The 14901-nt window shown below is 46.0% G+C and overlaps 1 protein-coding gene across 1 annotated transcript in view; it reads right to left on the bottom strand.

The window, feature by feature from the left end:
* The window catches only part of RAB39B (RAB39B, member RAS oncogene family), a 36473-nt gene extending 24298 nt beyond the window's left edge, over positions 1-12175 (bottom strand). Inside the window, exon 1 of the mRNA XM_089678289.1 lies at positions 11221-12175. Coding sequence (XP_089534415.1) covers positions 11221-11435 — 215 coding nt within the window. The 5' untranslated portion in view covers positions 11436-12175. The remainder of the gene's footprint in view (positions 1-11220) is intronic.
* Between the last annotated feature and the right edge of the window lie 2726 nt (positions 12176-14901).

Raw genomic sequence — 14901 nt, 5'->3', positions numbered from 1 at the left:
CAGGCTCCACCTCCGGAACATCGCCAGGATACGTTCCTTCCTTACCCCAGACACCACTAAACTACTAGTACACTCCCTGATTATCTCACGCCTGGACTACTGCAACTCCCTCCTCACCGGCCTACCCCAGTGCAGGCTCTCCCCGCTTCAGACCATCCTGAACTCAGCGGCCAGACTCATCCACCTCACCAGCCGCTCCACCTCTGCCACCCCCCTCTGCCTCTCCCTCCACTGGCTCCCCATTGCCCAACGCATTAAATTCAAATTGCTCACCCTGACCTATAAGGCCATTCACAACACTGCCCCTAACTACCTCACCGATCTGATCCCCAGGTACCACCCTACCCGTACCCTTCGCTCTTCACAGGACCTTCTTCTATCTTGCTCCCTGGTCTCCTCCTCCCACGCACGACTGCAAGACTTCTCCAGGTCCTCCCCCATCCTCTGGAACTCACTACCCCAATCCATCAGACTGTCACCGTCCCTCCTCACCTTCAGGCGCTCCCTGAAAACCCACCTCTTCAGGGAAGCCTACCCCACCCTCACCTAACAGCCGCTGCCCTTCCCTCCTCCTACCACTTCATCCCCCACAGCCGCTTCCTCCGGTGCCTCTACCCCCTCCCTCCTAGATTGTAAGCTCGAAAGAGTAGGGCCCTCTAACCCCTTGTGTACTGTTTGATGTTACTGTTCTGTTTCATGTATTGTCCCCCCCCATTGTACAGCGCTGAGCAAACCCTTTGGCGCTATATAAACACGATAAATAAATAAATAAATAAATAACTCGTGGAGTCTGCTGTAAACTAGTTGATTGTTCATGGAAGTCATAGTTATTGTTTTTTTTTCCCCATACCCTCCCTTCCTCCTCCGTCTGATCCCCCTCCAAACTTCCCCCTACTTCTTAAATGCACTTAGGAGACGTTACTTGGATTGGGACAATAATGTCATCTATTGCCGACTCTTATGTTCTTGCTTTTGCTTGAATTGTATAGACATCTGTAATGTGATCCTCATTCATTTTTCTTCAATGTCCTATAGCCTCTTCAATGTCCACTGTATACCTACAATGTCTCCTTGATTGTGTTGTTAAAGTTTTCTCTTTTGTTAATAAAAATGTTTGAACAAGAAAAAAAACGACTGTAAACTCAACTGCCTATAAACGACGATGTGTACATGGACACATAGGAAAACATTAGGGAGAGTTCTGGGGCTGCTGAAAAAAATGCAGAAAAGCTCCTGAAGGTGAGTTTATCAGCTGCAGTGTACATGGACCCTGAGAGTGAGACAGAGCAGCAGCAAGCTGCAGGAAAGACACGTGGCTGACAAAGGTACCGCATTTGTGCATGAGCACCTTCATATTTGGTGGTCCTGCCCACTGGTTGGCAAGTTCTGGACAGACGTTTTAAGATTCTATCCTTGTTAACGCTACCATTTCCAAGCTTCAGCTGCAAGTGACCACCGAGCAGACTATAGCTAAAGCCTAGCATACCCTGGAACAAGGTCTCCTTGGAACAAAAACACAGAAAATTCTCAAGCCGTGATTCATAGCAAAAACAAAAGAGTTGACAATATTTGATAAAGTTCCCAAACATACCAACATTTTTCAACCGTGGATGGACCACTTTTTGCCACGTTGGCCTTTGACTATTCGGATAAAAGCCGTCTCTGTCTCACTAGACTATTCGGATAAAAGCCGTCTCTGTCTTACTAGACTATTCGGATAAAAGCCGTCTCTGTCTTACTAGACTATTCGGATAAAAGCCGTCTCTGTCTCACTAGACTATTCGGATAAAAGCCGTCTCTGTCTCACTAGACTATTCGGATAAAAGCCGTCTCTGTCTCACTAGACTATTCGGATAAAAGCCGTCTCTGTTTTACTAGACTATTCGGATAAAAGCCGTCTCTGTCTCACTAGACTATTCGGATAAAAGCCGTCTCTGTCTCACTAGACTATTCGGATAAAAGCCGTCTCTGTCTCACTAGACTATTCGGATAAAAGCCGTCTCTGTCTCACTAGACTATTCGGATAAAAGCCGTCTCTGTCTCACTAGACTATTCGGATAAAAGCCGTCTCTGTCTCACTAGACTATTCGGATAAAAGCCGTCTCTGTCTCACTAGACTATTCGGATAAAAGCCGTCTCTGTCTCACTAGACTATTCGGATAAAAGCCATCTCTGTCTCACTAGACTATTCGGATAAAAGCCGTCTCTGTCTCACTAGACTACTCAGATAAAAGCCGTCTCACTAGACTATTCGGATAAAAGCCGTCTCTGTCTCACTAGACTATTCGGATAAAAGCCGTCTCTGTCTCACTAGACTATTCGGATAAAAGCCGTCTCTGTCTCACTAGACTATTCGGATAAAAGCCGTCTCTGTCTCACTAGACTATTCGGATAAAAGCCGTCTCTGTCTCACTAGACTATTCGGATAAAAGCCGTCTCTGTCTCACTAGACTATTCGGATAAAAGCCGTCTCTGTCTCACTAGACTATTCGGATAAAAGCCGTCTCTGTCTCACTAGACTATTCGGATAAAAGCCGTCTCTGTCTTACTAGACTATTCGGATAAAAGCCGTCTCTGTCTTACTAGACTATTCGGATAAAAGCCGTCTCTGTCTTACTAGACTATTCGGATAAAAGCCGTCTCTGTCTCACTAGACTATTTGGATAAAAGCCGTCTCTGTCTTACTAGACTATTCGGATAAAAGCCGTCTCTGTCTTACTAGACTATTCGGATAAAAGCCGTCTCTGTCTCACTAGACTATTCGGATAAAAGCCGTCTCTGTCTCACTAGACTATTCGGATAAAAGCCGTCTCTGTCTTACTAGACTATTCGGATAAAAGCCGTCTCTGTCTTACTAGACTATTCGGATAAAAGCCGTCTCTGTCTTACTAGACTATTCGGATAAAAGCCGTCTCTGTCTCACTAGACTATTCGGATAAAAGCCGTCTCTGTCTCACTAGACTATTTGGATAAAAGCCATCTCTGTCTTACTAGACTATTCGGATAAAAGCCGTCTCTGTCTCACTAGACTATTCGGATAAAAGCCGTCTCTGTCTCACTAGACTATTCGGATAAAAGCCGTCTCTGTCTCACTAGACTATTCGGATAAAAGCCGTCTCTGTCTCACTAGACTATTCGGATAAAAGCCGTCTCTGTCTCACTAGACTATTCGGATAAAAGCCGTCTCTGTCTCACTAGACTATTCGGATAAAAGCCGTCTCTGTCTCACTAGACTATTCGGATAAAAGCCGTCTCTGTCTCACTAGACTATTCGGATAAAAGCCGTCTCTGTCTCACTAGACTATTCGGATAAAAGCCGTCTCTGTCTCACTAGACTACTCGGATAAAAGCCGTCTCTGTCTCACTAGACTATTCGGATAAAAGCCGTCTCTGTCTCACTAGACTATTCGGATAAAAGCCGTCTCTGTCTCACTAGACTATTCGGATAAAAGCCGTCTCTGTCTCACTAGACTATTCGGATAAAAGCCGTCTCTGTCTCACTAGACTATTCGGAAAAAAGCCGTCTGTCTCACTAGACTATTCGGATAAAAGCCGTCTCTGTCTTACTAGACTATTCGGATAAAAGCCGTCTCTGTCTTACTAGACTATTCGGATAAAAGCCGTCTCTGTCTTACTAGACTATTCGGATAAAAGCCGTCTCTGTCTCACTAGACTATTTGGATAAAAGCCATCTCTGTCTTACTAGACTATTCGGATAAAAGCCGTCTCTGTCTTACTAGACTATTCGGATAAAAGCCGTCTCTGTCTCACTAGACTATTCGGATAAAAGCCGTCTCTGTCTCACTAGACTATTCGGATAAAAGCCGTCTCTGTCTCACTAGACTATTCGGATAAAAGCCGTCTCTGTCTTACTAGACTATTCGGATAAAAGCCGTCTCTGTCTCACTAGACTATTCGGATAAAAGCCGTCTCTGTCTCACTAGACTATTCGGATAAAAGCCATCTCTCTCTTACTAGACTATTTGGATAAAAGCCGTCTCTGTCTCACTAGACTATTTGGATAAAAGCCATCTCTGTCTCACTAGACTATTCGGATAAAAGCCGTCTCTGTCTTACTAGACTATTCGGATAAAAGCCGTCTCTGTCTCACTAGACTATTCGGATAAAACCGTCTCTGTCTTACTAGTTTTTCATACTGGGCAGGGCCAGTTCCTGACAATTGTGCACCCTAGGCAAGACCATCTACTTGCACCCCCCCCCCAAAAAAAAGAGCTTCAACATTTTTAAACAGACAATTATTTAATATAAGCACACACCATGCATTCCCCATACACCCCTATACTCACAGCACACTCCATGCATTCAGAAGTCCTCCAGTCTCATTTTTCCAGGGTCTCTCTGTATCCCACCCACATATACCATTCTGTACCTCATCCTCTGATATCTGGGATGTAGCAGCTTCCCCCTGACATGGGACCCACTTGTCACACTTCTGCATTAGGCAGGCATTGGCTGGGAAAGAAGTCGGTGTCTCTGTCTCTGTGCCAGGATGGAGTCTGATCCTCTGCTCTAGAGCTGTTGTGCAGAGGCGGACTTCAGCTCCTCTCTGGAGGAGAACCACCGACACCGGACAAGGTCTGCTTCGTCTGGAGGAGAGACACGGGACAGCTATGGTGATATCCTGTATAATGTGATCTGTATACCAGTGGCCGTGGCTGCATCCTAGGTGGCAGTGCACCCAAGGCTGCTGCCTACTTTGCCTAATGGTAGCATCGGCCCCAATACTGGGTAAACTGAAGGAGACTCTGTATACCGTGGGGTCACCAACCAGTCGATCGCAGTGAAGTTACTGGTAGATCGCGGTCTGGGCTCGCTGACCTGCCATCCCAAAGCATTAAAGAGAGTGCAATGCAGAGGAACTGCTTGTAAATTTGGACACTGTTCCGGGTGTTCTTTGATGTCTCTCATGTTGTTCAGGTAGATCTCCACCTCTTTAAGATTGCCTACCCCTGCTGTATACCCTCAGCCTCTCTTCTTTTTTTCTTGTTTCTTAAAACTTCTGACTTTTATTTAATCTCTCTATTTGCACCCTGGACCCAAGTTTCCACGCTCAGTTTACCATTTTTAATTAAGAGCTACAGTGCCTTGAAAAAGTATTCATACCCCTTGAAATTTTCCAGTTTGTCATGTTACAACCAAAAGTGTAAATGTATTTTATTTGGATTTTATGTGATAGATCAACACAAAGTGGCGCATAGTTGTGAAGTGGAAGGAAAATGATAAATGGTTTTCAAAATTTTTTAAAAATAAATATGTGAAAAGTGTGGCGTGCATTTGTATTCTGCCCCCCTGAGTCAATACTTTGTAGAACCACCTTTGGCTGCAATTACAGCTGCAAGTCTTTTTGGGGATGTCTCTGCCAGCTTTGCACATCTGAAGAGTGACATTTTTGCCCATTCTTCTTTGCAAAAAAGCTGAAGCTCTGTCAGATTGGATGGAGAGTGTCTGTGAACAGCAATTTTCAAGTCTTGCCACAGATTCTCAATTGGATTTAGGTCTGGACTTTGACTGGGCCATTCTAACACATGAATATGCTTTGATCTAAACCATTCCATTGTAGCTCTGGCTGTATGTTTAGGGTCGTTGTCCTTCCGAAAGGTGAACCTCAGCCCCAGTCTCAAGTGTTGCAGTCTTTGTTCTAAGATTGCCCTGTATTTGGCTCCATCCATCTTCCCATCAACTCTGATCAGCTTCTCTGTCCCTGCTGAAGAAAAGTATCCCCACAACATGATGCTGCCACCACGTTTCATGGTGGGGATGGTGTGTTCAGGATGATGTGCAGTGTTAGTTTTCTGCCACACATAGCGTTTTGCTTTTAGGCCAAAAAGTTCAATTTTGGTCTCATCTGACCAGAGCACCACCTTCCACATGTTTGCTGTGTCCCCCACATGGCTTCTCACAAACTGCAAACGGGACTTCTTACGGCTTTCTTTCAACAATGGCTTTCTTCTTGCCACTCTTCCATAAAGGCCAGATTTGTGGAGTGCACGACTAATAGTTGTCCTGTGGACAGATTCTCCCACCTGAGCTGTGGATCTCTGCAGCTCCTCCAGTTACCATGGGCCTCTTGACTGCTTCCGTGATTAATGCTCTCCTTGCCCGGTCTGTCAGTTTAGGTGGACGGACATATCTTGGTAGGTTTGCAGTTGTGCCATACTCTTTCCATTATCGGATGATGGATTGAACAGTGCTCTGTGAGATGTTGGGAAAATTTTTTAAACCCTAGCCCTGCTTTAACCTTCTCCACAACTTTATCCCTGACCTGTCTGGTGTGTTCCTTGACCTTTATGATGCTGTTTGTTCACTAATGTTCTCTAACAAACCTCTGAGGACTTCACAGAACAGCTGTAATTATACGGAGATTAAATTATACACAAGTGGACTTTATTTACTAATTAGGTAACTTCTGAAGACAATTGGTTCCACTAGATTTTAGTTAAGAGTATCAGAGTAAATGGGGCTGAATACAAATGCACACCACACTTTTCAGATATTTATTTGTAAAAAATGTTGAAAACCATTCATCATTTTCCTTCCACTTCACAATTATGTGCAACTTTGTGTTGGTCTATCACATAAAATCCCAATAAAATACATTTACGTTTTTGGCTGTAAATCTGATAACTCCTTTACCTTGCAGTACACATCAAAATAGTTATAAGAAAATCTCAAAGCTTGAATCTGCAGAGATTATTATGTTGGATAAATTCTTGAGATATGTGAGAATTTTGAAAACAGTAATCCAGCCAAGAATAAAATAAGCATTATTAGCCTATTAAAATGTAAAATAACAAAAACAGCTTTTGCTACAATACACCCCTTCAATTCAGAGATTTCTCTGCAGTACTTTGTGCCTCTAGATGTTCTCAATCTGATAGTTAGTATCATTCAAACCACTTCCTCTGAGCCCAGATCATCCCTGACCCACCCCCACCTTGTGACTAGATGGTAAAAAAAGAATTAGAATTATACCTAATCAAATTATAAATTTGAGGATTTACGCTTTAGCCACATCTAAACCTGCTTCATTGCATGGGCTTTGGGGTCATATAGTATATAGCTGAGGTCTGATATTCAACTGTTAATATCCTGGGGCTATGTGCTGATTGGGGTATGATCCAGAGGTTTCTTCTAGTTCCTGGAGAAGAAGAGTGCTTTGGTGAATGGACAGAAGGATAAAAATAAAACCACTGCTGGTTACAGGCTACCCTGCTAACAATGTACCAAGATAGGAAGTACATCAGTCCGCTCTGTTCCCAATTTGTGGAAGCCAAGCTTGGATCTCCTTGTTCCTCTACAATACATCAGCCCCATAGAAGAGTATAGAAATCTCCCAACACATACGTAGGAGGAAAAGCTGTCCTGAGACTCCCAGGAGTCTTTCAGACACGGGCTTATAATTGGACAGAGAAAGCGTAATTTATCACCAACACTTAAATTAATAAAACAATTATTTAAAAAAAAACAAAACAAAAAACCATAAAGGTCCTGAGTTTAGACCCAAGCCGCTCTCATGAATACAAATGAGGAACAACAAAGGAAACAGAAAGTCTTATTTCATAATATCCAAGGAACAATGCCATGTTCTATCTCATTGAACCAAATCAGATTCTAGCGTTTAGCAGCTCAGGGTATGCCAAGTGACCAAGGCTTATTTCTGATTGGTTCATGCAGAGCAGTGCACAACATTACCCTTTACACCCATTTGAAGGATCAGCTCTCCCAGTTTACAGATGGATGCTGGTGGGCTACATTTTCCTCTCTTTATTATATTCGCCAGACTCTAACATTGAAATTCCTAGATATGCCCCCCCCCACTTTAGCCAAAATAAAGCCAGATGTAGAAGTCTTCCTCCTCTTGCTGCATTCTCCATAATATAAAAGTAAGACTGCACAAATAGTTATCAGATATGAGGACTAGTTAAAGATATCTGGCCATCAGAAGCTCCAAAAGAGATAAGAAGCTGTTGATTGAATCAGCCAGTCCTTTAAGCAAAGCTGCTAAAAACAATTGTGTTTAAAACAAATATTAGGGCTTCAAGCTGAACTTCAGCTATGGTCTTAATTGCATACTTGGTCCAGATTGAACCAGTTTACACAGGCATATCTCATACTTGAGGAACCACTGTGGAAGCTGATAATCACTGCAGTATTTGGCACTACTACAGTTGTAATTGATCTTTCAGATCCTGTGACAAGCTGCTGCCCTATTGCACACTGACCAGGACCACAGGAAATCACTCAGCACTGTGGCCATTCATAGATCACCTTATATTTTTTTATAAGTGAATACAAGCCATTTTTTGATTAGAAGATGTGGAGAGGAGGAGTGGTGATGTCATGATCTCCACCTCATCCAGTCAGAGAACACCTTGTATACAAGAGTTCTACGAATGATGGCAGTGCAGAGTAAGTGCTTCCCTATGGTCAGTGTGCAATTGGACAGACACTAGGCACAGCACTCAAAAGACTGCAGTGATTACTGTAGTGACGCTACCTACCACAGAGATCATCTGCTTCTACAGTGGCCCTCAAGTATGATTTATGCAAATTTCCACTGGGTCAATCTTAACCAAGTATTCAGTTAAGATCATACCTGGAGTTCAGTTTTAGGAAAAGACACTACAATGTGCATTTATGTTTACACACCATCACCTACATGGCCTGTGATCTCCTAAGTATGGCTGCAACCAAACCTCTACCTTACCTGTTCTTGGCCTCCACCATTCCACTATAACACGGTGTGCTGTAGGAGAGAACCAACCTCTGAACCTGCTTATCTTGTTAGGTTTACTATTACTATGCACTGTAGGATATAGAGCCAAAACTGAAAGAAAACACGAGTCACCCATAGGAACAACGAGATCCCGCGAGTCACCCATAGGAACAACGAGATCCCGCGAGTCACCCATAGGAACAACGAGATCCCGCGAGTCACCCATAGGAACAACGAGATCCCGCGAGTCACCCACAGGAACAACGAGATCCCGCGAGTCACCCATAGGAACAACGAGATCCCGCGAGTCACCCACAGGAACAACGAGATCCCGCGAGTCACCCATAGGAACAACGAGATCCCGCGAGTCACCCATAGGAACAACGAGATCCCGCGAGTCACCCATAGGAACAACGAGATCCCGCGACGCACCCATAGGAACAACGAGATCCCGCGAGTCACCCATAGGAACAACGAGATCCCGCGAGTCACCCATAGGAACAACGAGATCCCGCGAGTAACCCATAGGAACAACTAGATCCTGCGCGTCACCCATAGGAACGAGATCATGTGAATCACCCATAGGAACAACAAGATCCCGCGACGCACCCATAGGAACAACGAGATCCCGCGAGTCACCCATAGGAACAACGAGATCCCGCGAGTCACCCATAGGAACAACGAGATCCCGCGACGCTCCCATAGGAACAACGAGATCCCGCGACGCTCCCATAGGAACAACGAGATCCCGCGACGCTCCCATAGGAACAACAAGATCCCGCGAGTCACCTATAGGAACAACGAGATCCCGCGAGTCACCCATAGGAACAACGAGATCCCGCGAGTCACCCATAGGAACGAGATCCCGCGAGTCACCCATAGGAACAACGAGATCCCGCGAGTCACCCATAGGAACAACGAGATCCCGCGAGTCACCCATAGGAACAACGAGATCCCGCGAGTCACCCATAGGAACAACGAGATCCCGCGAGTCACCCATAGGAACAACGAGATCCCGCGAGTCACCCATAGGAACAACGAGATCCCACGAGTCACCCATATGAACAACGAGATCCCACGAGTCACCCATAGGAACGAGATCATGTGAATCACCCATAGGAACAACAAGATTCCGCAAGTCACCCATAGGAACAACGACATCATGCGAGTCACCCATAGGAACAACGGGATCCCGCAAATTACCCATAGGAACAACAAGATCCCGCAAGTCACCCATAGGAACAACGAGATCCGCAAGTCATCCATAGGAACAAGATCCCGCGAGTCACCCATAGGAACAACGAGATCCCGCGAGTCACCCATAGGAACAACAGGATCCCGCGAGTAACCCATAGGAACAACGAGATCCCGCGCGTCACCCATAGGAACAACGAGATCCCGCGAGTAACCCATAGGAACGAGATCCCGCGAGTCGCCCATAGGAACAACGAGATCCCGTGAGTCACCCATAGGAACAACGAGATCCCGCGAGTCGCCCATAGGAACAACGAGATCCCACGAGTCACCCATAGGAACGAGATCCCGCGAATCACCCATAGGAACGAGTTCCCACGAATCATCCATAGGAACAACGAGATCTCACAAATTACTTATAGGAACAATGAGATCCCATGAATTACTTATAGGAACAATGAGATCCCACGAATTACCCATAGTAACATCGAGATCCCACAAATTACCCATAGGAATGAGATCCCACGAATTACCCATAGGAACAATGAGATCCCACAAATTACCCATAGGAACAAGAGCCCGCAAGTTGTCCAAAGGCACAAGATCCCACGAGTCACCTATAGGTATCTCATGGGATCTTGTTGTTCCTTTGGGCAACTTGTGGGATCTTGTTGCTCCTGTAGGTCAGGGGTCTCCAAACTTTCTAAGGAAAAGGCCAGTTTACTGTCCTTCAGACTTTAACTTTAGGGGGGCCTGAAAATGTCCCTGTATCAGTGGGAATAAACAATACCCCATCTTTGGTGTTAGTGAGAGGAATTGTGCCCCATTAATGGTGTCATTGGGCTCCATTCTTGCTATCATTGGGATGAACTGTGCCCCATTAATGGTGTCATTGGGCTCCATTCTTGCTATCATTGGGATGAACTGTGTCCCATCGTTGGTGTCATTGGTTGCAAATGTGCCCCCTCCTTGGTATCACTGAGGGGAATTTGTTGATTTCAGTGGATTAAATAGTGCCCAAAGGGCAAGATAAAAGCTAGCAAAGGGCCACATCCGGCCCCTGGGCTGCACTTTGGAGACCACTGCTGTAGGTAACTGGTAGGATCTTGTTGTTCCTATGGGTAACTCGTGTGATCTTGTTTCTATAGAAACATCAATATCCTATCAGTAATGTGTCATCACTACAGGTAACATACACCCTGCCTTCATAGTGTGCTGATTTCATACAAGATGGATCCACCATAGAAAGGCAACCACAAGTCCCAGGAGAGGTGAGTGGTCCCTCTTACCTGAACCGTTCCTGTCCGGCTGTGTCCCAGATCTGTAACTTGATCCGCTTGCCTGGTTCAATCTCTACCAGCCTGGAAAAGAAATCCACCCCAACCGTGGGGTCAGAGACTTGGGCAAAGCGGCCCTCTGTGAACCTCCGGATCAGACAGGACTTCCCTACGGTAGAGTCCCCAATGACGATGAGACGGAACTGGTACAACCAGATGGCCTCCATTGTTCCCGGTGGGTTGGATGCGACGGGCCGGAGGTTGTAGCTCAGATGTGGCTCCTTGCTGTCCTTTGTATGGATCTTCTTAATGTATCAAATATAGATCTCTGCAGACGGGTGACGAGAGGCCCATACACAGCCCAGACCAGTACCATACAGTGTATGGGGGAAGTGCTGCACACCACAATGAGTCCTGGACAGCTGGCCGATCTCCTCCTCGTCAGTAGGGACTATGATGGGATCATCCACCTCTCCGGACAGGTGTCAGGGCTTCACCTACCAACAAAGCGGGTGCAGTGACCAGGCCGGCCTGCGGGGGGTGCTCTATGGAGAGGCAGGATCACCTCCTCGGGAAGGTGAGCGCTCCGTACACACATCGGCCATGTTGGTGGTGAGGACAGGAAATTCGGGTGAGAGGTGGGGGAGGGGTGCTCAGGCCACCTCCATGTTGTACTGAACACAGGTAAGGCCTCAGCTAGGGGAGGACAATGAGGACAGCACGGGGCTCGGCACTCCCACACACCTACCTCCTCCGGGGATTACACGGGCACAGCACAGCGCCCCATCCTCACCTCCGATCACACAGCACAGCCGGCGGAGGGTCCGGGGGACATGGTGCGGAGCGGGGGAAGGCCGGGAGCGGGGGATGGACGAGGAGGATGGAGGATGTCGGCCGCACCGATCTGATGAAATGGCAGCAACATCAGCACCAAACACTCTGACTCATCATTGGCATCAGAGGCTGCCGTAATCCGCCTACTAGCCGAGCCAGACCCGCCCCTACCGTATTCCTCCGAGCAGCGCACCGCCACCCGCCCACTACAAAGGATCCTCTATGAGGCTACTGAGAGCCGCTACAAAGGAGCCATAACATCCCACCTGAAGGTGAAAGGATAAGGAAAGGCAGAATGTTATCATTTCATAACCCCTGAAAAGGTTGCTTCTTTTTTTCAATCTGTGTCCCCACTGGGGAGATTTCTTTTCACTTCCTGTCCCACAGCCAAAGCAGGAAGTGAGAGGAACACCCTCCAAAGTGAGGAAACCCTGGAGTGACACCAGGATCATCAGAACTAGCGTTCCCATTGGAAGGTTTTCCTCTAATAGTGTTCTGATGTTATCCCAAAAGTTGGGATTTTCTTTGACGTTTACTTCTGATGTTAATGGCAAACAGGACTGAATCTTCCTAATGGGGACACAGCAGTGAAAACTGTCAGGGGCTCTAATCCCTCTCCACTCTATCCAAAACCCAAAAAAAGTTTTGCCTTTAGTTATATTTCAAACTACACTATATTGCCAAAAGTATTGGGACACCTACCTTTATACGCAGATAAACTTTAATAGTATTCCAGTCTTAGTCTGTAGGGTTCAATATTGAGTTGCCCCACCCTTTACAGTGATACCAGCTTCAACTCTTCTGGGAAGGCTGTCCACAAGGTTTAGGAGTGTCTATGGGAATGTTTGACCATTCTTCCAGAAGCACATTTGTGAGGTCAGGCACTGATGTCAGATGAGAAGGCCTGGCTCGCAGTCTCCGCTCTAATTCATCCCAAAGGTGTTCTGTCAGCTGGAGGTCAGGACTCTGTGCAGGCCAGTCAAGTTCCTCCACCCCAAACTCGCTCATCCATGTCTTTATGGACCTTGCTTTGTGCACTGGTGCGCAGTCATGTTGGAACAGGAAGGGGCCATCCTCAAACTGTTCTCACAAAGTTGGGAGCATGAAATATTCTAATATGTCTTGGTACGCTGACACCTTAAGAGGTCCCGTCACTGGAACTAAGGGGCCAAGCCCAACCCCTGAAAAACAACCCCACACCATATTCCCCCTCCACCAAACTTTACACTTGGGACAATGCAGTCAGGCAAGTACCATTCTCCTGGCAACCGCCAAACCCAGATACATCCATCGGATTGCCAGACAGAGAAGTGTGATTCATCACTCCAGAGAACACGTTTCCACTGCTCTAGAGACCAGTGGCGGCGTGCTTTACACCACTGCATCTGACACTTTGCATTGCACTTGGTGATAAAAGGCTTGGATGCAGCTGCTCAGCCATGGAAACCCATTCCATGAAGCTCTCTACGCACTATTGTTGTGCTAATCTGAAGACCACATGAAGTTTGGAGGTCTTTAGCTATTGACTCTGCAGACAGTTGGCGACTTCTAAGCACTGTGCGCTTCAGCATGCACTGACCCCGCTATGTCATTTTACGTGGCCTACCACTTCATGGCTGAGTTGCTGTTGTTCCTAGTTGCTTCCACTTTGTTATAATATCACTAACAGTTGACTGTGGAATATTTAGTAGCAAGGAAATTTCATGGATGGACTTATTGCACAGGTGGCAACCTATCATGGTACCACGCTTGAATTCACTGAGCTCCTGAGAGCGACTCATTCTTTCACAAATGTTTGTAGAAGCAGTCTGCATGCCTAGGTGCTTGATTTTATAAACTTGTGGCCATGGAGGTGATTGGAACACCTGAATCCAATGATTTGAACCGGTGTCCCAATACTTTTGGTAATATACTGTATATACATTCACCGGCCACTTTATTAGGTACACCTTGCTAGTGAACATTACACCATCATTACACCACCACCACCAGCCTGAACCATTGATACAAGACAGGATGGATCCATGCTTTCATGTTTACACCAAATTCTGGCCCAACCATCTGAATGTCACAGCAACCAGTCTGCTCATTCTCCCCTGACCTCTGACATCAACAAGGCATTTTCATCCACACAACTATGGCTTATTAGAGATTTTCTCTTTTTCGGACCATTCTCTGTAAACCCTAGAGATGGGTGTGTGTGAAAATCCCAGTAGATCAGCAGTTTTTGAATTACCCAGACCAGCCCATCTGGCAGCAACAACCATGCCATGTTCAAAGTCACTTAAATCCTTTCTTCCCCATTCTGATGCTCAGGGTGAACTTCAGCAAGTCGTCTGCACCACATCTACATGCCTAAATGCATTGAGTTGCTGCCATGTGATTGGCTGATTAGCAATTTGTGTTACCAAGCAATTGAACAGGTGTACCCAATAAAGTGGCCAGTGAGTGTATATATATATATATATATATATATCCACACAGGGCTATTTTTCAGTGGAATGCAGTTCTGGCACCTCCAGCACCAAATGTATGTAATAGTAAGGGGTGGTGGGGTGTGATGGAGGGTCTGTTGATGCTGGCTGCTTGGGAATCTATTGTCACTTGAGGGGGTCTATTTTGCATGGTGGTTGTTGTTGCTGGGAGGACAATTGCTGCCAGAAGGGACCTACTGTTGAGGGAGGGGTTCTATTGTTGCTTGCTGGTGGGATATCTGTTGTTGCTGCTGGGGTCTATTGTTGTTGGGGTAATCTATGGTTGCTAGGGGAACTATTGTTGCTGATTGCAGGGGTTGCATCTATTTTACTGCTTTTCTTGTTTTCCTTAAATTCCATACAAACAGATATTTGGCTCTGTATT

The sequence above is a fragment of the Staurois parvus genome, unplaced genomic scaffold, assembly GCF_062004578.1.
Source record: "Staurois parvus isolate SC_StPar_1 unplaced genomic scaffold, SC_StPar_1.0 ptg000202l, whole genome shotgun sequence".
NCBI lineage: Eukaryota > Metazoa > Chordata > Amphibia > Anura > Ranidae > Staurois > Staurois parvus.
The sequence above is the reverse complement of the archived record's forward strand: the minus strand, read 5'-3'. Positions and strand labels throughout refer to the sequence as shown.